Genomic DNA, 26215 nt, shown 5'->3' on the forward strand with positions numbered 1-26215 from the left:
TATTCCTAGTATTTGTAAACTAGGAATTGTAGATGTATCAAACACCTGACTAGATGATGCTTCAAACCACAAATAACTGACTGACAAGTAAGTCAATCAAAATAGAGTTAACACCATTCCCAACCACCAATCAAATGATATTTCCCAAGAAGCAATAGGCAGTTCCAAGAAGATTCCAGCCTATTTGCACTATTCAGATGACACTATTCAGGGCATAGATAAACCTCCACGAGGTTTCAATAACTCTCAGAAAGAGTGCTAACAACCTGATGACTGCAAGAAATATAAATCCTTCCATCCTCCACCATTCAGCCAGAAATGAAGAAGCTTTTTGGATGAGAAGCAAAACGTCTTCAAGGAAAAACAAAGTCCAGTTGCCTTTTGAAAAAGCACCCTTGCTTATCTAGTGATCTGCCTTGAGTTGTGGGGTCAAAGTCTCCTGCTAAATTACTGCCTATGTAATAGGCTTGGTGTGGGTTTGTTGCATGGTCTAGCCATAGCTGGGCTTAGTACTACTGGAACACAAATGTAATAAGTGTGTCCAGTTATGCTGTTCTGGATGCATCTGTGGTACTCAAGAATCCAAATGTAGTAAAAATGTAGTCTACAAATACAAGAGGCCTATATTATAAGACCTTACAGAAAGATAAATTTCCACAATTACCATCAATGGGGTAAAAAAGACATCAAAATTGCCCATCCAAAGTAGGAAGCCTGCCTCCACAACTATGACACTTTCTAACAGAAGCAGGGGTGGTCATAAACCCTATAAATACCAAGCAAAACACTCAAAACTAAGAAAATGAACAAGCAATGTATTACCATTGTGGCACTCAGAAGACAGTTGGCAGGAGCCTCATTGCTTCATACAGGATGCTGCAAAAAGCAGAGCTCACTCCAAAATCTCAAGCACGGGAACATTCCAGTGCCACAAGCACCAATGTTATATGTTAATCACAGAAATCATATTAAACAATACAGGATATTTTCTTCTGACTATAATTTCAGAAATTTAGAATGTTTTAAACTAGTGATACCTAATCATATGAACATATTAATAATACTGAAATAAATATTTTATACCAGAGAAGCACACCACCTCAGGCTTCAGGTTTGCATATATCCCACCAAAGTTTGGATATAAACTGTAAAGGTTTCAATAATTGTCAACAAAGTATAATACATTAAAAATGGTAATTAAATAAGTAAATAACTTGAAAATAATTAGTGATATGTAATTATACATTTATCTTTAAATTAGTTTAATTTTTTTCTTCACCACACCTTCTAGATTTTGATATGGAGCTCGGTAAGTACAATCTTATGCATCCCTACTTTAAACTGATTTTTGTTTTAATTACCTGTCCATTGCACGGTCACGCATTCTATCCCTTTGCCTCTGTTTCTCTTTTCTTTGTTTTGCCTCTTCATCATCATCATCACCGCCATCACCAGTTGCTACAGAAAGTTATATTTAAGAGGCAACATTCATTTGTTTTAGAATGATTTTTTAAAAATTCTACATATTCTCTTTGACCTATATGCTGATAATCTTGTGGGAATATTATTAATAAAAAATTACCACAATTTCATGTCTAATGTAATTTGAAACATTTATTTATACATCATAGACTCAGACACATGTGCAAAGTCTTAACACAAATACGAAGCTGACCTAATTTGGCTAATCTGAAAAGATAAACTGTTTCAGACCTGTTTAATACCTGGATGGGAGATCACCAGGAAACAACAGGGCTGTTCATTAGGCTGAGAAATCAAAGTAAACATGTAATGAAAGATGGCAGTATAATGTAGTAGTTAAGGTGTTGGACTAGAAGCAGAGAAACCTAGTCTACACACAGCCAGAGAAAATTTCTAGGTTGCTCTCTCTTTCAGACTAACCTATCTCACAGGATTTTTGTCCAGAAAAACAAATGGGAGGACTTTTTTTTGTGTTATCCTGAGCTTGTAAGTGAAAGACAAGTTACAACTCAGTCATTCAATCTTACTGACAAGGAAAATTACATATTTGGATTTATGATGCCAGTAGGAGCTGAATTTGACTCAAAGGTGCTTCAATTTTAATAAACTAACAACAAATAAAATACTGATTTCAGTTCTTCTGAGGTGTTGCTTACAAGCATTTAAGACAGAACTCACCAACTATTTTGGAACAGTAGGCGCATGTAGAATTTTGAGAACAAGATAGGGAATATTACCATGGACAAAGTTGCCACTTTAAAAACATTCAATAGCAGTAATTCTCTGGGCACTGCCACTTATCATTTTATTTTCTAAGAGCATCTCTGGGATTTATAGGGGAAGTCAGATATTAATGGAAATATGGATTGTTCCTGAGGCTGATGGTTGTCATCTAATTTTTTTCAATTAAAATAATCTAAAAATATAAAACTTGATGAAGAAAGAAGCTTCCAAGGAACATGTTCAAGGTTTATAGATATCTGGTGTATTATTACAATATTAACCTTCTAGATTTAATGAGGCCATGACCCTGGTTTAGATAAAAAGACTATTACTATATTCTAATAAACTAAAATAAAATCTTGATTGAGCAGACTAATTGAGGAAAGTGAAATCTGTTATTTGGGAATCTCACTGAATTAAACAGAGGACATTTTGGAGATTTGCATCATTTGTGGATGTCATTATACTACTATACTATAGTAGTATACATAGCAGACATTTGTTTCACTGAATCCAGTTTGTTATATCAAGAGCTGGTAAACCTATGCAAGAATTGTTCAACTTGTATATTTATTCACAATATAATTTATTCGATTATTTTTTAAAAAAATCTGCATTCTAAGCAGGAAAGCATAGATACTAGAATGTTATCCCCAAAGAAATAATAGTAGTTCAGTCTAAAGTTAATTTATGTTTCCAAGTGAAAAGAAACATATGTCTTTCAATTACATCTATATATCTTACCCTACTTTTTCCTTTGAGAGCTTCATTGCCTCCTTTATACTCCTTTAAAAAAAAAGAAGAAAAAAACAACACATTAATTCTACAGTTATAAATTTATATAAAATTTATATAGAAATTTATATAAAAATTAACAGTGATTTTTTATATTGATTGAAAAATATTTACCAGAAATACAACTTCTGAAAATTCAACTTTAAAGGCAGAATTTGTAAACAACTTTCTACATGAAGGCCGACAAATAAATAGACTAATTTTATCAATTCAAATATAAACAACATATTCATTTATTTCAACTAGAGATTAAATCCTGCATAGTTCTTCGAACTATAGCCTCTTTTATTTGAAGGTGTATTCATTCCAGCAAGCATTGTACAAATTCAGAAACAAGATAAGCAGCCCATATTTAAAAATTACGGAAAGCGCAAGTGGACTTTCTGGGCAGCAGGTAATTCAAAACTAATGGAAGGAATTTCAGGATTCACACGTGCTCTTTTCAAGCATGCTTTGCAGAGTAAATAAAATTAAGCTCAATCTGCATTTTTTTTTTTTTTTGCTTTAATTTATATGCTGCCCTTCTCCGGAGACTCAGGGCGGCTTACAATGCGTTAAGCAATAGCCTTCATACTTTTGTATATTTAGGTTACATGTAGCACAATTGTCTCATAATTGGATATGACAATGCGGACATGAGATAAAAAGCCTCTTTTCAGATAAATTAACTATGCTGACACTGCTGGTTCTATGCAGACGATGGTAGGCAACCATGAAATTATCTTCACTATTACACTGATTTTCTCAGGAGGCAATAATGCTTGCTGTATCCTAAAATGATTTGGCTTCTGGCTGCTAGACAAGCCTTTGCTGACCTAATGAGAGGATGGGAGACAAATATTTTTCTGAAAATGAATTGATGATTGGATTTATATCCCTTTACTTTGTACCATTTTAGGTACTGTAGATAATGATGCTGTCTCAAGCAGCTGATCCAGCTGTTCTCGCAGTGGCCCAGAGCAACTTCTTAAGACATTTCACCTCTGAAGACAGAATGATTTTGCATATGACTAGTAGCATTCTCAGAATGCACAAGAATTACAATTCCCAGCAAGCATAATTATAATCATGTTGGTTGGAACATAAGAGTTGTAGCCTCAACACATCTGGAAGCTGTGCTTGATCATACAATCTTTGAAATTAGAATTCTAGAATAAGAAATTATCCTGTGTGCTATGAAGAGCAAATGTTTTCTTTTTAGTCTGTATTGAATTACAGGTAGCCCTTACTTACTGACAGTAATTGGGGCCAGGTACTCCATTACTAAGCAACATATTTAAAGAGCAATGTCATGTGACCTCATCAACATATGATAGCAGTTCTGGATGTCCCACCTGCCATCATTAGGTGAATCATGCACCAATCACACGTGGTCACATTAACACCACTTGCAACCTCTTGCTGGATTCCTCACTGAATTTGTTTGCAAAGTCTGCTGGTGAAGTTTGCAAATAGTGAAGATACGATTGTGGAACACTGTGACATTATTACGAGCCAGTTGCCAAGTGCATGAATTATAATCACATCACCGTAGAGACAGTGCAACAATCACAATAAGGACCAATTGTAAACCCGCCCGGGCTCCTCGTTCAGTGCCAGAATCACTTTGAACAGTCGCTGAACAAGTGGTTAAATGAGGACTATCTATATATTTTGGGGGTATTAAATCTCTAAGAAACAAAATCTTGAAAGAAATAAAAATGGAAAATTGCACTGTTATAATTGTAATTGTTTTTGAAACTGCATATGGCCCATGAGGAACATACTGTATATTATTCATATTTGTTCTATGAATAGAATAACTCATACAAAATTTATAATAGTTTTAGCTTCAAAGACATGTCAGAAAACAACCATTTACAATATTTTTTCTCTTATTTGGGAAAGACACTTACACCTTTATCTCCTTCATCTGCTGACTTTTCTTCTTCACCATCATCTGTCAATACACAAGATATAAAACCACTGTAAATGTATGGCTTCTATTCTTCAACAGTCCAAACAACAATATCAGTTTAAAGCAATAGTACCGTTATTTTTCACTCACTGATTAACAACTGCACAAGATCTCTTTTCTGAACTATTTTTCATCTAGATATGAAAAATTAAAATTATTAAAAAATGACTAAATTATATTAAAAAAGTGATGTGAATTCCTGAGTTTCAGAGAAGCATTTCTATTGAATGTGGATGTTGCCAAGGTATATTATAATAGATTAGAAGCTAGGTATTAGGTCAGCAAATAATGCATCCAGATCTCAAAATAAATTTAATGTTTACCATTGTCAGAGTCATCTTTTTCACTTTCTGTCTTTGCCTGCTTGCTGTCAGGTTCCTCTCCACTTTGGGGTTGTTTCCGCTTGTATAACCCGCCTTCATTATCTGAACGCCCACCCAGACGACCACGAAAAGCTCTCCTCTTGGGCTAGGGACAAGTTGAACAAAACATTCTTGGCCCAGTTATTGACACTAGCAGTGTACCAGAGAAAATTTTAAGAATGCTTCTTGCTATTCCTTGCTGACCCTATCAACATCATTTCCGACAAAAATTAAAAAATTGCAAGGAAAGACAAAAAATAAGGTGGTATGCATTTGACAAAAAAATGATAAGTCTATCACAATTTTCTTAGTTAGTAAAGTAATCTCATTTATAGTTATTAAAGTAGTTATGAGAGTACCCAGTATTAGCATGTTAAACTTACTCTGCCACGTGTTCTGCTGAATCCATAGGGCATGTTCCCAGGAATCCTTCCCATTCCTTGCATTCCCATCATGCCATAATCATAATCCCCATAGTTGCCATACTCTCCATAGTCGCCATAGTCTCCATAATCACCATAATCCCTATACTCAGGGACAAGTGCTCGAGAAAAGAGTGATGGAAGCCTGTTGGGTCCAGGTCCTCCCATATTCCTCCCGCCCATGTAATTCATTTCATTCCAGTGTGTAGACAGCCGTTCTGTACTTGAGGGCATGAAGTGGTCACGATTGAAAGTGTTTGGACGACCTCGATTTTGGACCCTCCCTCTAACAAAACCATAGTTGTTTCCTCTGTTACCAGGTTGATCTCTGCGGTTACCAGGACCATCATAGTGACTTCCAAAAGTATCATTCCGATCTAATCCAACTTCATTATAGTCATAGCTGGTTCGGTACAGATCGCGGTCAGGAACTGCGGCTCTAGAGTCGTATGATTCAAAAGACTCAAATCTGAAAGAGCTGTATCACAAGTAAAGAATCCAGTCAGTAGCTAGGAGAGATATTAAAGAACTACCATTTCCCATGTTGGGAATGTCAGTTTAGTTGTAACAATAGAGTCTATTGAGCTGAATATCTGTCATACATGCAGAAATCCACAGCCATCACTCCTTGACAGGTTGTGAAGTAGTTAGGCTAGGAATGAACTACACCTGCAAGCCCAGAGCCTCTAAGCATTCAGAACTGGTAACATGGGCAAAGCAGATCCATCATCTGATGTATTGCATAACAGTTTTAGACCCTTTATAAGATTTATGAGTAAATACTCCATGTTTTTATCAGGGGCTCATGGCAGTGAGACTTTGAAGAGACCCAAACTCATTGATAGCCTCACATTGCAATGAACAAGGACATACAATCAATTTCGCAGCTGCTAAGATAGTTGGTCATGCAATTACAAAGACAGCCAGGGAAGTGATTGAAGCCTGGGAAAGGGGGCCCCTTGTCAGTCAACAGGAGTGCTGAACCAGCTTATCAAGTACTTAGGAGCCGAGAGATTGGCAGACCAAGGAAACAACAGCCAACTGCCAGCCATTAACACACCAACCAACCAATAGGAAGGCACCACATAAATACAACTCATAGAGCACCCCAAAGCACGTATTCCAATAGAGAGAAATTACCTGAAGATATTATAGCACAAGTCTAAAAGCTTGGAAGAGTAAACCTCTGGTCCCGGTGACTGACTCAGACTGGATCTTGCTCAAGGCAGTATACAAAACACTCTATCTCCTCATTTCGCCCCACAACTATCCTGATAGGTTGGACTGAATGTCTTGGCTTTTTGGAGCTCTCTCTCTCTCTCTCTCTCTCTCTCTCTCTCTCTCTCTCTGTGTGTGTGTGTGTGTGTGTAATTTTCTTAGCAATATTTTTGGAAGTGTTTGGTCTTCCCAGGGGTGAAAAGAAATGATTGGCTCAAGGTCACCTAGCTGCCTTCATACGTAAGGCAGGACTAAAATTTAGCTTCCTGCTTTCCAGCCTGATATCTTAAAACACTATAACAAAATGGCCCATCAGTTATTTTACTGCAAAACTCAAGTCTTAAAAATTGATTAAAAAATAAAATTTAAATTACCTTCCCTGATCTTCCATGCCTTCTCCAGCATTGCCACTGTTTTCCTTTGATAGCATATCCAAACGCTGGTTTATTTTTGCTATGATGGAATCAGAATTTTCTGCCTCCATTGTTCCAGTATTGTAATTTACAACTGGCATACTAGTACCCATTGTCATATCAGAAGCTTTAGAAGTATTCCAGGTAGTTGGGGGAACAGTAGCATCATAGTTATATGTGGGACCTGTGGTAGTATTACTGGCTTGAGCACCATAATAATCATAACCTTCATAACCTGGTTAAAAAAAAGATAAGTATAGGTTGCACAATCAGCAAAAACAGAACCTAAAATCTTGCACCTAAATGGAAACCAACTCCACATCAAAAATCATACACACCTTCAAATACAACAGACAGAAATATTTATTAGCTTAATTCTGTTTGTTGTTTTAAGACCAGGGTCTGTATTAAATGATATTCCCATAGATGTACAGTATGAGGTAGAGATGATACTTTTAAAAATATAACTATCACAGAACTGTCATAAATGTTCATAAAAGAACATGCATAGCTTTTTGAAAGGAATTCAAAAGTAATGTTTGAAAGTATTTTACAGAAAGACTAGCGGAAGCTTGGAGCCAACTTCCAGTAGAGGTAGTGAGTCAATTACCAGTAAATGAGTTCAAGCATGCTTGGAATAAACATGTATCTATCATCCAACAAAAATTAATAAATAAAAATAGTAATAATAAAATAAAAAAGTAAAAATAATTAAAAATAAATTAATAAAAGGAAAACAAAAATGAAAAATTCAAAGGGCAGACTCGATAGACCACTGGGTCTTTTTCGGGCATCAGTTTTCTGTGTTTCTAAAGATAAAATAAAAAATTATAAACTGCAGTGGACCAAAATATGTCCAACATATTTTGATGGCCCCTATCAGACTTGTCACACCAGAACTTTTAAAATATTATTTTAGTGTAACAAAATAATCATATTTATTTGGAGCAATATTTATGGTCCCATATCAGTTTCAATGATTTGATTTGATTGGACACACAAGGAACTTGTCTTTGGTGCATATGCTCTCAGAGTACATAAAAAGAAAAGATACATTTGTCAAGAATCATAAGGTACAACACTTAATGATGGTCATAGGGTACAAATAAGCAATCAAATCATACTAGGAAACAATCAAAATAAATCGTAAGAATACAAGCAACAAAGTTACAATCATTCAGTCATAAGTGGGAAGATGGGTGATAGGAACTATGAGAAGATTAATAGTAATGCAGATTTAGTGAATAGTTTGACAGTGTTGAGGGAATTATTTGTTTAGCAGGGTGATGGCGTTTGGGAAAAAACTGTTCTTGTGTCTAGTTGTTCTGGTATGCAGTGCTCTATAGTGTCGTTTTGAGGGTAGGAGTTGAAACTATTTATGTCCAGGATGCAAGGAGTCTGTAACCTCTTTTTGACTTGTGCAGTATACAGGCCCTCAATGGAAGGCAGGTTGGTAATAATTGTTTTTTCTGCAGTTCTAATTATCCTCTGAAGTCTGTGTCTGTCTTGTTGGGTTGCAGAACCAAACCAGACAGTTATAGAGGTGCAGATGACAGACTCAGTAATTCCTCTGTAGAACTGTATCAGCAGCTCCTTGGGCAGTTTGAGCTTCCTGAATTGGCGCAGAAAGAACAGAATACCTTAGGGGCATAATGGACCTTTTGACAAATCCAGTAGATGATGGGTCTGAAACTTTCCTGGAACCCACTGCCACACCTTCCCTTTGCCATCTTCCCACCACCACCACCACTTTAGAATGCTTTCCAAATGATTTATCTCATAATTCTGCACTGAAAATTGCAATTTTTGAAAAGGATGCCTCCTTGTTGTAGTTCATTGAGATTATTTTACTATTAATACTTTGGGACAGAGTTCAAAATGAGAAAGACATGGATTTATGTAGCTTATATAAGTAAAGTGGATGTCACTTTATTTCTTAAAAAAAAAGTGGGGAAATATCTCAGATCCTCTTTCAGTGAAAAGCAAAACTTTGGAAAAGTAAGCAAAACACATACCTTGCCAACTTCCCATGTTCGTGGCATATGTACCTTAGTGAGACACAGAGACAAAGTTTATTTTTATCTTAAATACATCGTTTTTTTAATTAACAAATGTACATAGCTACTCATCTATCCAAAGAACAGAAATAAATATTTCAACTCAAATGTATAAATCAATTAAAAAGAAATGAATAAAAATCCATTATTAACACACTCAACCACACCATACTAGGACCAAATGCCACCAACATTATTTTGACTTTAGAGCCTGGGAAATTGCCAATATTCACAGGCTAACAGGTCAGTGCTATTTGTAACTCCAGAGGGAGGCTGTATTACAAATTTTGCTTTGTCTTCTTGTGATGCTCTAGGCATCTGTTATGCTGCTTCATCTCCTGTTTCCTCTGAAAACCAGGGAGCTCTCCAAGATAAACACACATAGAGAATCTGCATAAGCTCTATGTGGTCTAAGGCAGGGGTCCCCAACCTCTGGGCGATGGCCCAATAGTAGCTGTGAGCTGTTTGCAAATGGCAGATGAGTGTTCATACATGCTCATCTCCACTTGCACAAGCAGCAGGTGAGCGTGTACACATGTGCTCCAAATGCATGAGTGGCAGGCGCGTGTATATACCACTCGTGAAAATGAAGATGCGTGCGTGCTTGCCGGCCATTTGTAAAACTATCCCCTCCCCACCCTGCTGATCCATAAACCCAGAAAGGTTGAGGAATTCTGGTCTAACTGGGCTTTCTTTCTTGCAGTGGGAATAGCTTGGAAAATTCACATTAGAATAAGTATGAAGTTATTTTTTGTATCCCATGGCAAAAATTTAGCATTAATATTACATATTAGACAAATCAGAAATTAACACTAGATTAGAATTAGTGAAACAAATTATTTCACAATCTTCCTATATAAAGAATATTAAATGATTCATGTCAAGAAACAGCTGAATATTTTTATTTTATATAAAATCAATGCTCTAATTTATATGAATTCTGATAGAAATTAGTACGATAGAAAACTGATATAAACTATATTTAATCTAATAAACCCAAAAGGAAATTAATATCAGTATATGAGATTATTATGGTGAGTTCAATTCTCACCAGGCTCAAGGTTGACTCAGCCTTCCATCCTTCCAAGGTAGATAAAATGAGGACCCAATTTGTGGGTCCTGACTTTGTATAAAATAGAACACCGCTTAGGGGGCCCCAAAAAGCCCTACTAGGCAGGTATATACAAAAGTATGAAGGTTATTGCTTAAAAGTATTGTAAGCCGCCCTGAATCTCTGGAAAAGAGCGACATATAAATCAAACTAATAAATAATAAATAAATAGATAAATATGCCTGTGAAAATATTCTGCTATTGAAAACTCATGTTATTAATATTATTCTTATTTTGTGACTCAGGTTTAAAATAGGGTTATAATCAACTTATCAATGTAGCTATATTTATTTTCTTACCATGAGTATTGGTGTTGTCAGTACCCCAAGAACTATATCCTGTAAAAGAAAAGTTTAATATATTAATAAATTTAAAAACTCAATATATTTCTAAAGATTTGCTCTGTATCTTCTATATCCATTCAGAGGTTTATCTTCAATATATTTTGTGTATTTGATAGGAACCAAACCTTTGGGAAGTTGTGTGTTTTCCATTGCTACCAATAAAATAGGAAAGATAGAAGTCAGGCCAAATGCCAAGGTTATACACACTGACTTACATTTTGTTCCATTCTCTGGAACTAATTCTGAAAGCAACATTATACATGGCCTACAAAATCTTCTTAAGCAAACTCTTATTAACCAATCATGCTTTCCAAATGATTAGTAGGAATTAAGGGTTATCTGAATTCAACTCTTTCAAATGTGTAAACTAAGAATACTGAAATATGGAAGATTTTACTTAAAAAATAATTTAGGTTCATATCATACAATACAGAGAAACAAATCCTTATCTGGAACTAAGATTTCTTATGAAAAGAACCAGAAACCCTTCTGAAAGGGAGCAAAATAAACAATTTATTTTATACTAAATGAATATTTCAGAAAGGAAATACTTGAACATATAAAGCTAACATTACATACTTTGTGGAGTCCTTGGTTGTTTGCTTCCAGGTATTTCATTACCTGACTAGGTAATACTTGCAGTGTGGGGCGTACTCTCTGTTTATGTACAATAGCTTTCCCTGCCAGTGTTGGGAAGGCTGTTGTTTTATCCTTGGCAGTTCATTAGGTATTGTTTTCTGCCTGTCTGCCTGGTGTTAATCCTCACTTATTTGAATGTTGGTTGTTACGGATGATAGGGTTTTGTTTCCTTCTTAGCTTTATTTTCTTGTCCATACAATTGTTATTTTATTGTCAATATCCTAATCAATGAACTACCAAAGAGAAAACCACATCAGCACCAACACTGGTAGAGCAGGCTACTTTACATAAACAGGGAGCAAACCTGATACTCACTAGCACTGATGTTACTTAATTGGATAATGAAATGTTTGCAAGCAAAGGACCAAGTTCAAAGAACATCAAGGACTCCAGAGTTCAACCCTGAGCTAAATATATTATCTTCTATTGGATTATGTACTTTATGTAACACAAATCAAGGCAATATGCTAAATAAAATTGCAACAGAATTGTGACACTGACATTTTCTATAAAAAGAATAAATCAATTTCTTCTGAGAAATAACTGATTCCTATGTATATTCAAAATGCAAATAGTTATAAACACGACTATAAAAATTACTATTTTATAGGTGTACTCTTTTAACATTTGGTTCTCATCGAAGTACTTCAGAACATTAAACTAGCAAGCAATCATGTCCTATTCTTGGAGACTGCCAAGACAAATCCCTGCAGATTTCTAAGTAAAGTATTTCAGGAGTTGTTTGAAACTGCCCCTTTCCTAGGGCTAAGAAAAAGAGACTAGCCCAAGACCATCTAGCTGGTTTTGCGCTCATGGTGGAACTAGAATTCACGGGGAGAATGTGTATATACACAAATATATAGGAGAGGCAGCAACCCTCTCTTGGTCTTTTGAAAAAGAGTTAAAACATGGCTCTGCAGCCCCATGCCCACAGGGCTGGCATTCTGAAAACCCTCCCTTTACCTTTTTAACTAATTTTCAACAGAGTTCAATCATTCTTGCCTGCTTTTAAATTTCAATTTTTTTAAATTTTAAATTCCTATATGCTGTTTTATATGTTAACGTTTTATTATATACTGCCTCAAGTACTTCTCTGAGAAGGCAATTCTCAGAGCAATTCTGAGATAGGCAATTCAAAAATCAGGCAATTCAAAAATGTGAATTCTATCATATATACACAGGGTGCATACACATACATTTGTTGCATTCTCTGGTATAACTATATTAGTTGTTACAAAAGAACATCACTAAAATTGTCATGTAACAAAGAAATGGAAACAGTAGCAAGATTGAGAATTCTGATTTTCTTACATTTTTAAACCCTTCTAGTCATTATATAGTATCATATAGTATCTTATAACACAGAATAACCTGACATCTTGGATTTCAATATTTAGCTAGCATCACCACTGACAAGAAGTTTGTGGAAGCTGTAGTACAAGCATCTGGCAGGGACCCAGGTACTTGCTGTTGCCTTGGATACTAATCGGGGTTATTATGGTATAATGATTTCTACACTAGAGCCCATTTTATCAGATGTTAAGATTCCACTTTATAGGGGGATTAAGTTTAGCATTCAAAACTACCATGAGTACTAAAAATATCTAGTTATTCAGAGTTTTATAGGAAATATCATTGCTTCTATATTCATGCTATACCTGTTTTATGTACAGTACTACTATATCTACAAGATCTGAAAACACTTTTGACAGAATGAAAGATGACTTAATAAAGCTGAAGGTTATCCTCTGATCTAAGCCTAAGAAAAGCAATAATGTACACAGATATTCCTAAATTACATTAAAAAGGTATTCCCTTTTCTCCCTTGGTGTATTTTCCTCCTCCCTCTTTAACCAGTCATACCGTTTACAAATAAAACATTTTAATAAATACCCTGACATTTTAAAACAAAAAGGCTATATATCCGCACAATACTCACAATGAACAATTTTCTAGTTTGACAAAATGCACTGTACCATAACTCAACCACACAAGTTGAGTTCAGTCAACTCGCTAGGTTACAATGCAGCCGGCCAAATGTGCAACTCAGTGTCTGGTATCACCAACGAAGTCAATATACCACTTGCTATCATTATAAATGTCACAGAGCCCTCAGACCGTGGGTTTCCCCACTGCTCAGTTGAAGCCCTCTAGTATTTATTTATTCATCCTTGAACCCTTCATTCTATTCTGCCTGAATTCCGAAATGATAAACAGCAAAACCGATATTACACTCCTTGGGTCTATTCTCGGAGTGTGTGAAAACAAGCCCCTAAATCAGGGGTCTGCAACCTTAAACCCTCAAAGAGCCATTTGGACCCGTTTCCCATAGAAAAGAAAACACTGGGAGCCACAAAACCCTTTCCGCGCCTGACTTTCTTGAGCAGCCACAAAACTAACATATGTAGTTGAATTAAACGTTCAGTTTTCTTCCGAAACTTTTCTTTTCTTGGATTTATCCATGGTTGGCCTACCGGGGGTGAAAAGCTCAATAAATAATGTGCCGGCGGGTGTCGCACATTGGCAGTTGTCATGCATATTTTGAGTGACAGGAAGCCGCAGCAGAGGGGTGAAAGAGCCACATGCGACTCCAGAGCCTCATATTGCTGACCCCTACCCTAAATGCTACTTTAGCACTTAGGGCTGGGACAAGATGGGACCTGATAAGAAAAACGATGTGGCCAGGCAAGTTTGTTCTTCCTGACAGTTAGAACAATTAATCAGTAGAACGACTTGCCTCCAGAAGTTGTGAATGCTCCAACACTGGACGTTTTTAAGATGATGTTGGATAACTATTTGTCTGAAATGGTATCGGGTCTCCTGCCTGAAAGGGGGAGGATTGGACAAGAAGACCTCCAAGGTCCCTTCCACCTGTTGTTATTCTGTATTCGGAGATAGGTAAGAAAGCAGAGGATGGCCTGTGGACACTCTTACTGGGCATGTTGGCAATGCCTAACACACTGCGAGGAGGGTTGTGAGGGACGTGAAGGGGGGGAGCGATTACGCCCCTGCCTGCCTGTCATTTTTTTTTTTTTTTTTGGCTGGCTGGCTGGCTATGGAAATACAACGCGGGCCAGGATGAGCTTTTCGACCGACCGGTCCGCTTCTTCTCCAGCCAGAAGCGCCGTCGGCAAAGAGGTGAGATCCACAAGCCACTGTTTACAAACGGGAAGGCATCGATCCCCTCGGCAGGAAGGAAGGGAACGCCATCGCGAGCAAAACTTCCTCCACGCCATTTTGTGTCGTCTTTAGAAATAGGACTTCGGTCCTCCTTTCTCGCTCGGTACCGCAAAGGGTGGGGGGGTGGGGGTGGGACTGTAAACTCGAACCCTCCGCCTCGCTGGCCAAGTAGCGCTCCAGTCACAAAGCGGAAGGTGGGTGAGGGACAAGCGCAAGGTCCAATCACCGCTGCCAGCGCCTCTCCGAGAAAGAAGGCACCGACACCGGGGGGCTCCGCGACCCGCAACCGCTGCTACGTCATTGAGAAAAGAAACCGGTTCTGTCAAAGTCCGAAGCTCTCCTTACACTCGCCGGAGCATCCATCGCCGCCGGTGCCTTCCCCGGCAGGACTCACCGTAACTTTGATCCATGGCTTCGCTCGTCGTCCTACCTCCCCACTACGAACAGTTTACCCACCACTCGACTGCGCGAGCGCCATATGCCGCCAGAGATTGGCTTCTGCCTCTATTCCTGAAGTTCGATTGGCCGGGCGTTTAAACTTCACAGCGTCTGTTGCTCCCGCCTCCCCGTACGAAGGTCGTTCCCATTGGGTCGTTCGTTAGCTTATCCGTCGCTGGACATCTACGTTCTACGCCTTCCGATGCCCGGAGAACTTTCCTATTTGCAGCTGAAGCGGCTTGTGGAGCTAGAGAGATTTCCGGTTCCCATTTCTGTCGATAAGCTTCCAATGGGAGGGGCGGCCGATGGTCAGAAGCTTTCAGAGGACCAACAGTACACGAAGCAGGGCGGGCTGAGGTTCGCTTTTATTACTTGCGAATAATTAAGGACGCCGCTAGAAGATAATTTAGCGGCTTCAGCTTTCTTGTCTGGATAGAAGAGTGTTTCTCAACCTTGGAAGCTTGAAGATGGGTGGACTTCAACTCCCAGAATCACCCAGCCAGCGCTGCTGGCTGGGGGATTCTGGGAGTTGAAGTCCACCCATCTTCAAGCTACCAAGGTTGAGAAATTCTGGGATAGAACCTCGAGGGCTTTAGATTCTAGTCTTTTGCTTTACGGGGCGGAGGGCAGGCTGACGTTTCTCTGCGGCAAGTCCACGTGTCTTTTTGTATTGCTGGGAGTTTGGGCTAATAAGCTCTTATCAAAAGTCTTTGTTATTTTGCCCACTAGCACTTTGCCTTTCCCTAATCCTTTCCTTGTTTGGTGGGTCCAACACCAAATGGGGTTTGTCATCTTTTTTTTTTTTTTTGTCTGTTCACTCTCTGCCCCGTAAACTACTGCACGACATTTGAAAGGAATTCTGCGACCATGTTCTTTGCAATGAAGTTCAGGATGTGGTGCAGAAAATGGGCTGAGGAAATGTCAGGCGAGCCCAGCCTTTTTCTAAATAATTTTCTCTGTAGCTCAAGTGTTCGACACCCTCCCTCCCCCCCAAACTCCTCTTGAAGTGTGCTGCAGTAGGAAGTGCCTGGATGCAGGTGCTAATTTTTGAAACTACTTTCTGCCTGTTTCTAGCCCCTTATATGGCTAGGGAAGCATTTTATTAACTCTTGTTATTCATGGAAAATGCCTTATACTGCGTAGGACTGTTGGTCAACCCTCTTCTAGCTTTGTTCAAACTAACTGGCAATGGCTCTCCAGGATTCCAGGCAAGACGTTCTCATGGGAGACATCAAGCTTTGTAAAAATACATATGCAGTATCTACAATACAAAAATCCAAAACAGTCTTGTCTCCATCTGTCACTAAAAACAGTTTATCAACTGGTGTTGTAGCTAGTGATTTAACATCTTAAAAGGATTGTCACTGACAATATTGGTATAAAATATAATAAATCTTGTTGGACAGGCTCTAAGGATTGGGAGGCACCATTCTGTTGGCCATTCTCTGGCCAATACTAGTTATGTGGGGGTGCTTCAAGAGTTTTCTCCCCTCATCTTTCTCCCCTCCTATCTAACATCTCAATGGAGCTGTTGGGAGAGGACATCTGGTGGTAGGTTTGGTAAGCTGATAATATCCCATTTATCTATTCCATGTCAGGTCAAGTGATGCTGTTCAGGTGCTGTAAAGGCTTGGATGAGGAGAAACTAGTTGTGACTCAAACTGAGCAAGATGGAGTGGTTTCTTGTCAGGGTGAAGAGAGTTGACATCTCTGATTCTGGATGGGGACCTCACAGAGATCTGATGTGAAATTTGGGAGTCCTCCTGGACTCATGGTTCCTGCTGGAATAGCAGGTGGCAGCCGTGGCCAGGGAGGCTTTGTATAAATTCATTTTGTGAACCAGGCCCATTCCTGACCCAGAAGGCCTTGCTCATGGTCACTTACAACATAGGTTTAATAGTGTGGGAAGCCCCCCTCCCAGAATAAAATATTCTATAGAATATTAAAAAGAGGCAGAATAGAATATTTCCTCTAAAGGAGAAGAGGAGAAAAATCTCCTAACAAAGGCAGAAAGTAGCCCCAGTCTCTCTGCTATAGGAAAACAGCTTCAAGCAGAAGCCTGAAGAGGCTAGGCTTTTTGAATGGATATTTTCTATCCATAAAACCAGGCCATTCTATTCATAGACAAAGGGCCACCAGTAACTCCAAATAAGCAGCACAATAGGCAAGGAGATGAAATTGACAAGATTAGCTCAGACAAACAAAACAGGATTTGCTTTTCCCCTTTTGCATGTAGTGCCAGTCATGACCTCATAGGAATCTGGCAACAGCCATTAAATATTAAAGGACATATTCTTGCACAGGAACAGGTGTCTCAATCACAAAGCCCCCCAAATTGTCTAAAAGCACATCTACTCTCAATCCCAATTTGTCAGCTGTGTCACTGTTGTTTCTAGCTACCTCCTTTCTAAATGCAAGCTTCCTCCGATTCATTTCTCCTTCACCTTTCTCCCAGCTTGGAATAAGAACCGGACCAGATTTTACTTCCAATAACAGCACTGAAAGAATACAACATTTGTATTTGTTTCTAAATAAAACAAAATTTTTACTTGAAAGAATAAGTCCTATGTTGCATTTATGATCATTTTAACAAGGGTTTGTTGCTATTGTTGGTTGTATCACCAATGAATATATTACAGATTTTTCACTGTTGCTAACAAAAGGTTTTGTGTGGGTTTTAATTATTTTTATTATTTATGTGTATGGTTACATTACCTATTCAATAGACTATCTCCAGATACTGTCAGCCAGATCCATTCACTGCTAGCACTGTCATTTTTCTGCAGCACTGGTTGAAGACAGATCTCAGTCTTTAACTGTCCCTCCTGCTTTATTCTATGCAACTCCTATGTGACTGCAATGTTATCTGCCAGGTTATTTTGGGACACAAGTGTAGTGTTTATAGAAGAACATTACAGTTCTGATCAAAAATACCCTCACTGAAAGGAAACAGGAACAGAACAGCTCAGTATGTGCAGCTTATTAGCCAAATTTGGTGACTACCATTAATCAGGCATCCCAAGCACCTACATCCATCTGTCAATCATTAATGAAATTGGTGGTTCTAATAAAGGAGAATATTTGTAGCTCAGGGTTGATAAGATGTCCTTGGTGCTCTCTGAACTTGCTTGTTTTCTTGCAGAGGTTTCATTATTCAAGCTAGGTAACATCATCAGTACTAGTAAGGAGTTTATATTCTAGTAGCTTGCCCTGTCAATGTTGGTGAGGGATGGTCTTAAGACAGTGGTGAAATGTAAAATTTGTTACTACCGGTTCTGTGGGCGTGGCTTGGTGGGGGGGGTTTAATGTGATTGGGTAGGCGTGGTCAACATTTTTTTTAAAAAATGGTTTTAAAAGCCTCTGAAGATCCCAGCTGAGCAATCATCAGAGGCTTTTTTTTTTTTTTTTTTACTTTTAAAAGCATTTTTTCGGCCGAAGAGGTGGTAGAAAAAATGCTTTTAAATTGTTTTTAAAAAAAGCCTCTGATAATCGCGCGGCTCAGCTGGGCATGGGGGGGCAGGGATTTTTGCTACCGGTTCTCCGAACCACCCGCCGCTACCAGATCGGGCGATCCGTTCCAAACCGGGAGCATTTCACCCCTGATCTTAGAGATTCTTTGATTGAGCTGTTTGCTGTTGACTTTTTTGGGAGTTTCTTGATTGGGATATTGTTTACTTGATTGTTGATCTGATGTTAACCCTGCAGTTAATCTAAGATGATCTGGGTGCTGATGCTGGTGGAGAGGTGCTTGGATCATTTTGTTCCTTTTTTGGCTGGTTGATTGTCTCCAGGGAATTTCTAGAAGCCTGACACTTTGACAAATCAACCACCAATAGACACATAGACATTAACATCTATAGACTATGCAAAAGAGATTATCACCCAGCCCAAAAAGGATGTTACAGCAAACTGCACTCCTTACTAGCACTGATGATGTTACCTGGTTTGGGTAATGAAACCTCTGCAAGGAAACAAGCAAGGTCAGAGAGACCAAGGATATCTCAAATTGGTGGTTATTTTCCCACTAAGGTGACATTAAGTGGGAGGGGAAATAAAGTCAGAAGAAGCCACCAAACCTTTTTCTTAATTTGTCCTACATTAAGGCAGTAAGGATAGCACTTGCCAAGTTAATTATCGAAGTAGAACAGAGATTGATGACAAGGGGAGCACAAATTGTTAGCAATAAAGGAACTTGTTGCACTATTAAAGCTAAAACCTGTAATAATAATAAAAATGCTCATAGACTGAAGGAAAGCACTTTATGGCTGTCTGGATGCGCCCTTTACCTTTTTAAACAATAATGAAATCTGAGCAGATGGTCCTATAAACCTTTGCAGATTTGAAAAGCAAAACAGGATTAACCCTGGTTAATATTTGAATAGAAGAATGTCTGACTCTAGGGCTCACTAGATTGAGAAGGCATAAAAACATCTTAGAAGGTGGTAGTTATCAGGTCACTTCTATAATGCTGTCAAGAAAACTGCCGAAATGCAGTCACCAGGAGTTAAGTTTAAATTGATTTAAAAATGTATATACAGAGAGAATCATGAAAAATACAATTTTAAAAACAATTGATGTGCAAATTTAGTATTTCATACACGAACACAGTCAATAACATTCAAGCAGAAGAGAAACTTGTGCTGCAGCAGTGACAGAAGATGAGATGAAATTATTCTGCTATGTAACTATAACATAAGAATATTTATATTGTTTATAAAGAAAGGCATTGATGCTGGCATTCTTCTCCTATGCAGAGATAAAAATTATAGTATGTGTTATATGGAAGTAGGAGTAAAGAGAGTACATTTATACAATGAATAATTTTTCAACAATTGTAATTAGAGACAAAAACAGTCTCTTGGTTATCTGGCCTAGGAGAACACCACAGCTTCTGGAGAATTGCTGCTCCAACAATCAGCTATGCCACTATAAACTCTTTCTTCTCACTCTGTAATCAGCCGAGACAGCCAAATCTTTCTCCTCACTCTGTAATCTGTCTTGCTGCTCTACCATGATTTACGTTTTGGTCTCCTTTTTAACAGTTTTTTTGGACCAATTCCAGAGATATGACCTTTTTAACCTCTTTTCTCAAGGTTTAATTCATCAATTTCTCAAGTGCTTTTCTACAATTGTCAGACTCAATTAAAACAATATAGGCAAAGTAATTTTAACATTAACTTTATAATATTGCAAAAGAATGGGTGCATTCTTTTGCAAATACCATTCTGCTTGTGGTTGAAATATCCACAAGCAGAATGGTATTTTTAAAATCACTTTTGCCTTGCCTGTTTAATAACGAAAAGCACATCTTTGCTTAAATCCACAAAGCTTATTATGTCAATCACTGATTTTTTTCCAGTTTTCTTGTAAGATAAAATTTTAAAGCCTTTTCTTAAGTCACTTAAGTCATAGGAAAACACTTCCTGATATCAAAAATGTATGAAACTTGAGCTATTTGTTCAGTGACAGCTAATTACAATATGTATTCTGTAATTCATAGGAAAAAGGTATTACAAATATTTTCTTATTTATTACATTTTTTCATTCAGAATCTAATAGTTGAAGAACATTAACACTTTACACCAATATGAATTGAAATTCTTATGTGACTATCAAAAGTGCATAAAAGAAAATTATTCTACCATTTCAGTTATAGTCAGCAAGCAAAACAAACTGGTTATTGTAATATCTCTTTTGAAGTTAAGAAAGCCACGGACAAATAAAAGCACATATAAAGTTTATAAAGTTGGGCTATTGACTCTTCTCTTCCACCTTTCAGGCTTTATATGCCCTCAAATTTTGTTAAGGAATATTTCTAACTATCTGGACAAATTAGGTAAACAAGCAAAAGATTTTAGTGGGGCAGATTACACTGATCTTCCGTGTGCTCCAACAGAAGAAATTCTGCCAGAAAAATGGAAGTTTCCTTTAGATTCCAGGAATGTGTAACTCCAGAGACTAGAATAGGGCAGACTATTTCTTTGATTCTATCAACAATACCAGTTTTGCAACAATACATAATATAACAGCTCAATAATTTCTTAACTTTGAGTACAATCGTTTCGAAATGTGCTTTTGAACTCTCCAGATTGCAATTTAGAAAACAGTTCTAATCTAATAATGGTTCCACAAAACAATTATAGATACCTTAAATAGCTACTCCTGCATGAACGAAAAAGGGCTCAAAATGCAATGTGGAAACCCATGGCCAGATCCTATACATATATATTCAGGAAATTCCTGAATATCTATTTAATTGAATAGTCATAGTTGCAATCATCTGCCTATGTAATTTGGAATAAAATCAGTAATTACAGTAGCATTTTCTTTCAAGTATACAGATTCTAATTTTCAAAAGGCATAAAAACTGAGTTATCATCATATTATCTTATTATTATGTGGCTGGAGTATCAAAACATCATTTGCAGATGAGGCTCTACAAAGTAATTGGTTAATTCCCAACCTCATTAATTCTATTCAAAACTGCTTCCCATCCAGTAGTACCTTATTTCAAACAGGAGGGGATTCCTCTCCAAGATTTATGTCCCAGCTGGAGTATATTGGAAGTGGGGAGAGAGGAGAAGGAGAGAACAGGGTCAAAGGAAGAAAGTATCAGATACTGGGAAAAAGTTAGCATCCTTCATCAGTGCAAACTGCCCTGTACAAATATCCCAATCCAGAGAGAAACTGGAAAGCCAGTATGGTGCAGCGGTGAAGGTGCTGGATCAGAAACCAAGGAGATTTAGAGTTCCAGGCCTGTTAGTCATGAAAAGTGACTGGGTGAATCATTCACTCTCTCAGAACAACCCACCTCACAGAGTGGTTGTTGTGAGGAAAACAGGAGGCAGGAGACTTACTTTTCCCCCTTGAGTTATATATAAAAAAGCTGGGATAAAAATATAATAATAAAAAGAATATCCCTGGTTTTAAAGTTATATGAAAATATTGTTTTATGTTTATCTCCAAACTTAGTAAGGCTGAATCCCAAGTATAATTACTCAGACTATGAGTAAATTTGCCTACAAATTGATTAATAGTCCAAGAAATAACACATTTGAGTTATTCTAAGGTAATGGTAAGTGCTATTCATTTGGAATTAATATATGGTTTGATAAACATTCAGACTGATGTAAAGAAAATTCTCATAGCAGCTAATACCATTTTGCAAAAACACACCACTGGCATGTATGTGAGCCCAAATATTGAAAGAAGATGGAATATTTACTCAAGCACTATATTAGCAACCTCTGTTTCTCAGTTATTTCCAGAAACCTAATACCTCAAAGCTGTTTTGTAAACTTCTTATTCCTTGTTCAGCCCAACCGCTAATACCTTTTAAGATACCAACCCATATGTATAAATACAAGTTTATACTGGAATTTCAGTACTCCCAACATTCATAAAATTTATTATCTACAACTTGATTGAGTACAAGACAAAGCTACCACTACGAACACTTGAGTCATTATACATTAATAAGCAATACATTGAAACGTTGCTAAATGCTTTTTACTCACAAAACTTATTTTTACATGTTTCTCCACCAGTTATTTGGTGCTTGAGTCTTAAGGAAGAAGTATTATATAGCAAAAAGGCCTCCACCCAGTGTGTAATTATTCCTTCACTCACCATTGTCTTTGCTAATGTAGCAGGTTTCCAGAAAAATATGTCCATTGAATATTTTCAGATTCCATTGCTTGATCTCCACTACAGGAAGAAGGCATGTACATAAAGAGAAATGAGAGGATAATAATTTGAGCATGAACAAGAATATCAGAATCTGTACCACTATTGCTTGGAAAGCAATTGGGGTAGCAGCAAGAGTTGAAATAAACTTATGGCATTAATGCCTGCAATTCTTAATAAACAAAGGAACAATGAAGCAATACTATATTCTTGACAAATGCAGCAGAGATCATTTCAAGGATTTAAAATGAGACAACTGGAAGACCTGCTTTGAAGGGAATATTTAATGTTTTGTAACACTTCATCAGTAGATTTTTGGGCTGCTACAGACTTCATTTTCAGAACATCCATCTAAAATAAGCAGAAACTAAGAAATCCTCTTGATCTCAAACAGAATAATATAAATTGCATTTTTTGGAAAGTGCCAGAATGCATTTATTTCTCCTTGAGGCTTTCTGCACAATAATAAGCTTGCTGCTTCTGTCAAAAACTTACACATACAGCCCTAATAGTGTTTTATAACCAACTATTGCAAATGTTCCCTCTTAAATAAAAGCACTGCAAAATTATTGTGCTGACCAAAGTCTTTTTTGAATATTAAAAGTAAAAAGATAGAAGAATGCTACACTTGCATGGAAGATATTCCAATCATGCAGAATTTAAAACCCATAATTCTGCTACTGACATTTTCAGACAAGACTAGCTATGGAACTAAAACATTTTCAACTATATACAAAAGTAAATGGGAAAATTTAGATGTTATTTATCCTTCCAAGGTTTAGCATGGTATAAGCCAATTGACAAAATTTGATTTTGATTATTTACTAAAAAAAGTATATTTCCTAGTACAAAGCCACTTAAAAATTGTACTGCACAAAATCTAGCTAATACAATGAAAATTTGGTTAAAAAAGCTATTTTCAAAAACACTTTACAAATAAAGGCTGTTAACTAGATGAAAGTGAGGTCAATGAGAACCAAAAGCCACGTGCCATGGTGTGTCACAAATACAGGTATGGTTTTAGAAGATTTAATGCAGAGTCTCAAAATGATTCAACCTTCTTTGCAAGTTCACTCATCAGGTAGTTCCATCTTCTCTGAAGGTACAATGTCTTGTTTTTCTTGTGTTTTTTCTTTTTCTTCTTCATGTTCTGGATCCTGCTCGGTAGTAAAACCTTCTTGAGATGTGGTCAAATTCCTTTCCTCCATTCGTCCTTGTAGTTCTTCTCCACAACCTTTATTTTCTGCACTTTCATCAGCCACTGGATTTTCCTCAGAAGGATTGTTATCACTTTTACTTTGCTCTTCATTTAGGTTTCCTTCACCTTCAGCTGCTCTTTCCTCAATGATCCCACTTGTTCCTGCCTCACTTTCTTCATGTTCCTCTTTCTCTTCAGGATCATCTGTGAAGGGATTCTCACCCTATAAAACACGACACTGTACTGAGTTTTGGACATTTTAGTCAGAAATTTTCAATGCCCAGAATTATAAAAATATATGCCTTATACAAATATATAGTTGGGGGTAGTAATTTTTATTAATGCAATGGAAATGACATTTAAAAGTAATCAAATGGCATAATTCCACTAACAGCTAATAGAACACCTGTTCTGTTTTAATAGATCAATGGAGTTTCTGCTCCAGATTTGGAATGCATATTGGATTGGAACAAAGGAAAAGCTGGAACTCTTGAATATGTGCTGACATTTTGCTAGCCATGCTGCTAACATCTTCAAAGCAGATCTGAAACTTAACTTGGGCAATTTAATGGCAGAGTCTTATATGTGGTGAAAATTTAGTGGAGCAGAATGCCTACAATCTATCGCTAACTGCCATGCAAATGGCACTAACTGCCATTTTTCTGGTATGAATTATTTGGATCCTTATACATTTCTATTGTTTCTCTAATCATTTTAATAAATGTTGGCAGAATGCTGATACTCTCCAAATTTATTTTGTGAAATGGTCCTTGCAGTTGAGGTCTGAACATAAAAAACAATAATTGGATAAGGATGAAACTGAATAGATCTATTTTGGAAACCATGACATTCTCATAGGAAAATAAATATAATTGAGAAATACCAAGTACATTTACATTTAAATGTCAATAATCCTTAAACTGGAGCTAAAGGTGAATATAATAACTAGCAGTAAACGAATTTGTTGCACTATTAAAACTGAAACCTGTAATATTAAAAAAATGGAATCTAAGAAATAGAAGACTGAGAATCTGGACTCAGAAATAAAAATTGGATACAGAAAAAAAACCCAAAGAATTTGAGTGCAATAACAGAAAATAAACACAAACATAAAACAAACATTAGTAGAATGCTGAAAAAATATAGCGCATCTAAAAGTAGATATCAGATTTTTTTTTTGCTAACCTTTAGATACCTCTCCAATTTTTTACTGATAAGTTTATTGTTAAGAATACTTCTTGCAACTACTAATGACGATTTCTTGGACTGTTCCATCATAGCCTAGAAAACAAAACCAACAACAAAAAGAAATTATGCATATCATTATTTACAACATGAATGTACATCTTTTTCATTTCAAAGCGACATTCACTTAATGTTAATCATTCACTTAAAGGAGGACATAAGGGATGAGGCATAGGGTCAGCTATAACAAAAAGCAAGTACCCTGCATGTGTTAATCAATTAAGTTTCATAATTAGTCTTTTTTAATAAGTTACAATGTTGAGCAGAACAAATGTATCAGGACCACTCACATAAAGATTCTGTTAGCTTCAAGATAGAGAAGTCAAAGAAAACAGTGAATTACAAGCAAAGATGTCTATACATTTTGTATAATAAGAAATTTACAAAATCAAGAGAAACTGCATCTTCAATCACAGAAATGAAAATATAGGATGCAATTTGTAAATATTTATATAATATACTTTACTCGGAAGAGAAAATCTTATTACATAACATACATACTAAAATACTAATATATATACTGTATATATTATCCAGATATTTTGAAATGGAACAGGCCGTTTCTTAATTTTATTTTGAAATGAACAGGCATTTATTATGAACAATTTATATTACTATTTTAGTAATGAATCTGCAAATTTTTGGGCATTTACCTGGACTTAGACTTGGACTGAACCTTGGTTAGGCTTTTTCTGCTTTTTTGGGGAGCTGGTTGATGACAGACAGATTGTGTTTGCTCTCTGGCTGTGGATACTGTATTGACATGCCCATGCTGTGCCTATTCATGGTGGAGTTTCAGTGAGCTGCAGCACTTGACTGTGAGTGTGAGCCTGAGATTACATATGAGGTTGTCAGCTGCAGTACTTTTGGAGGCTCGCTATGAGCATTAAAGTCTGGGACAGTGATCTGACTGTTGGGACATTTGCCGGGGTGAAATGCTCCTGG

General features: G+C 37.0%; 2 protein-coding genes across 8 annotated transcripts in view; both read right to left on the minus strand.

Moving 5' to 3' along the window:
* The window catches only part of AKAP8 (A-kinase anchoring protein 8), a 28671-nt gene extending 13480 nt beyond the window's left edge, over positions 1–15191 (minus strand). For 2 of the 3 annotated variants that reach the window (XR_011600004.1, XM_070937430.1), the window contains exons 1-9: positions 15098–15191; positions 10840–10878; positions 9388–9420; positions 7334–7607; positions 5703–6219; positions 5281–5425; positions 4896–4939; positions 2950–2991; positions 1362–1458 (exon numbers count right to left, since the gene is read on the minus strand). Coding sequence is in view for 2 of the 3 variants with exons in the window: in XM_070937430.1 (XP_070793531.1) it covers positions 1362–1458; positions 2950–2991; positions 4896–4939; positions 5281–5425; positions 5703–6219; positions 7334–7607; positions 9388–9420; positions 10840–10878; positions 15098–15113 (1207 nt within the window). In the remaining variant the exon portion in view is untranslated. The remainder of the gene's footprint in view (positions 1–1361; positions 1459–2949; positions 2992–4895; positions 4940–5280; positions 5426–5702; positions 6220–7333; positions 7608–9387; positions 9421–10839; positions 10879–15097) is intronic. The other variant, XM_070937431.1, reaches the window with a different exon arrangement.
* Positions 15192–19785: 4594 nt separating this feature from the next.
* Positions 19786–26215, minus strand: part of AKAP8L (A-kinase anchoring protein 8 like) — a 38738-nt gene continuing 32308 nt past the window's right edge. For 2 of the 5 annotated variants that reach the window (XM_070937434.1, XM_070937432.1), the window contains exons 12-13: positions 25211–25306; positions 22859–24248 (exon numbers count right to left, since the gene is read on the minus strand). In XM_070937434.1, coding sequence (XP_070793535.1) covers positions 23898–24248; positions 25211–25306 — 447 coding nt within the window. In that variant the 3' untranslated portion in view covers positions 22859–23897. The other 3 variants (XM_070937435.1, XM_070937433.1, XM_070937436.1) reach the window with 3 other exon arrangements.

This window comes from Pituophis catenifer, unplaced genomic scaffold (genome assembly GCF_029215685.1).
Source record: "Pituophis catenifer annectens isolate HBS135680 unplaced genomic scaffold, rPitCat1.0.hap2 SCAF_2, whole genome shotgun sequence".
NCBI classification, from domain to species: domain Eukaryota; kingdom Metazoa; phylum Chordata; class Lepidosauria; order Squamata; family Colubridae; genus Pituophis; species Pituophis catenifer.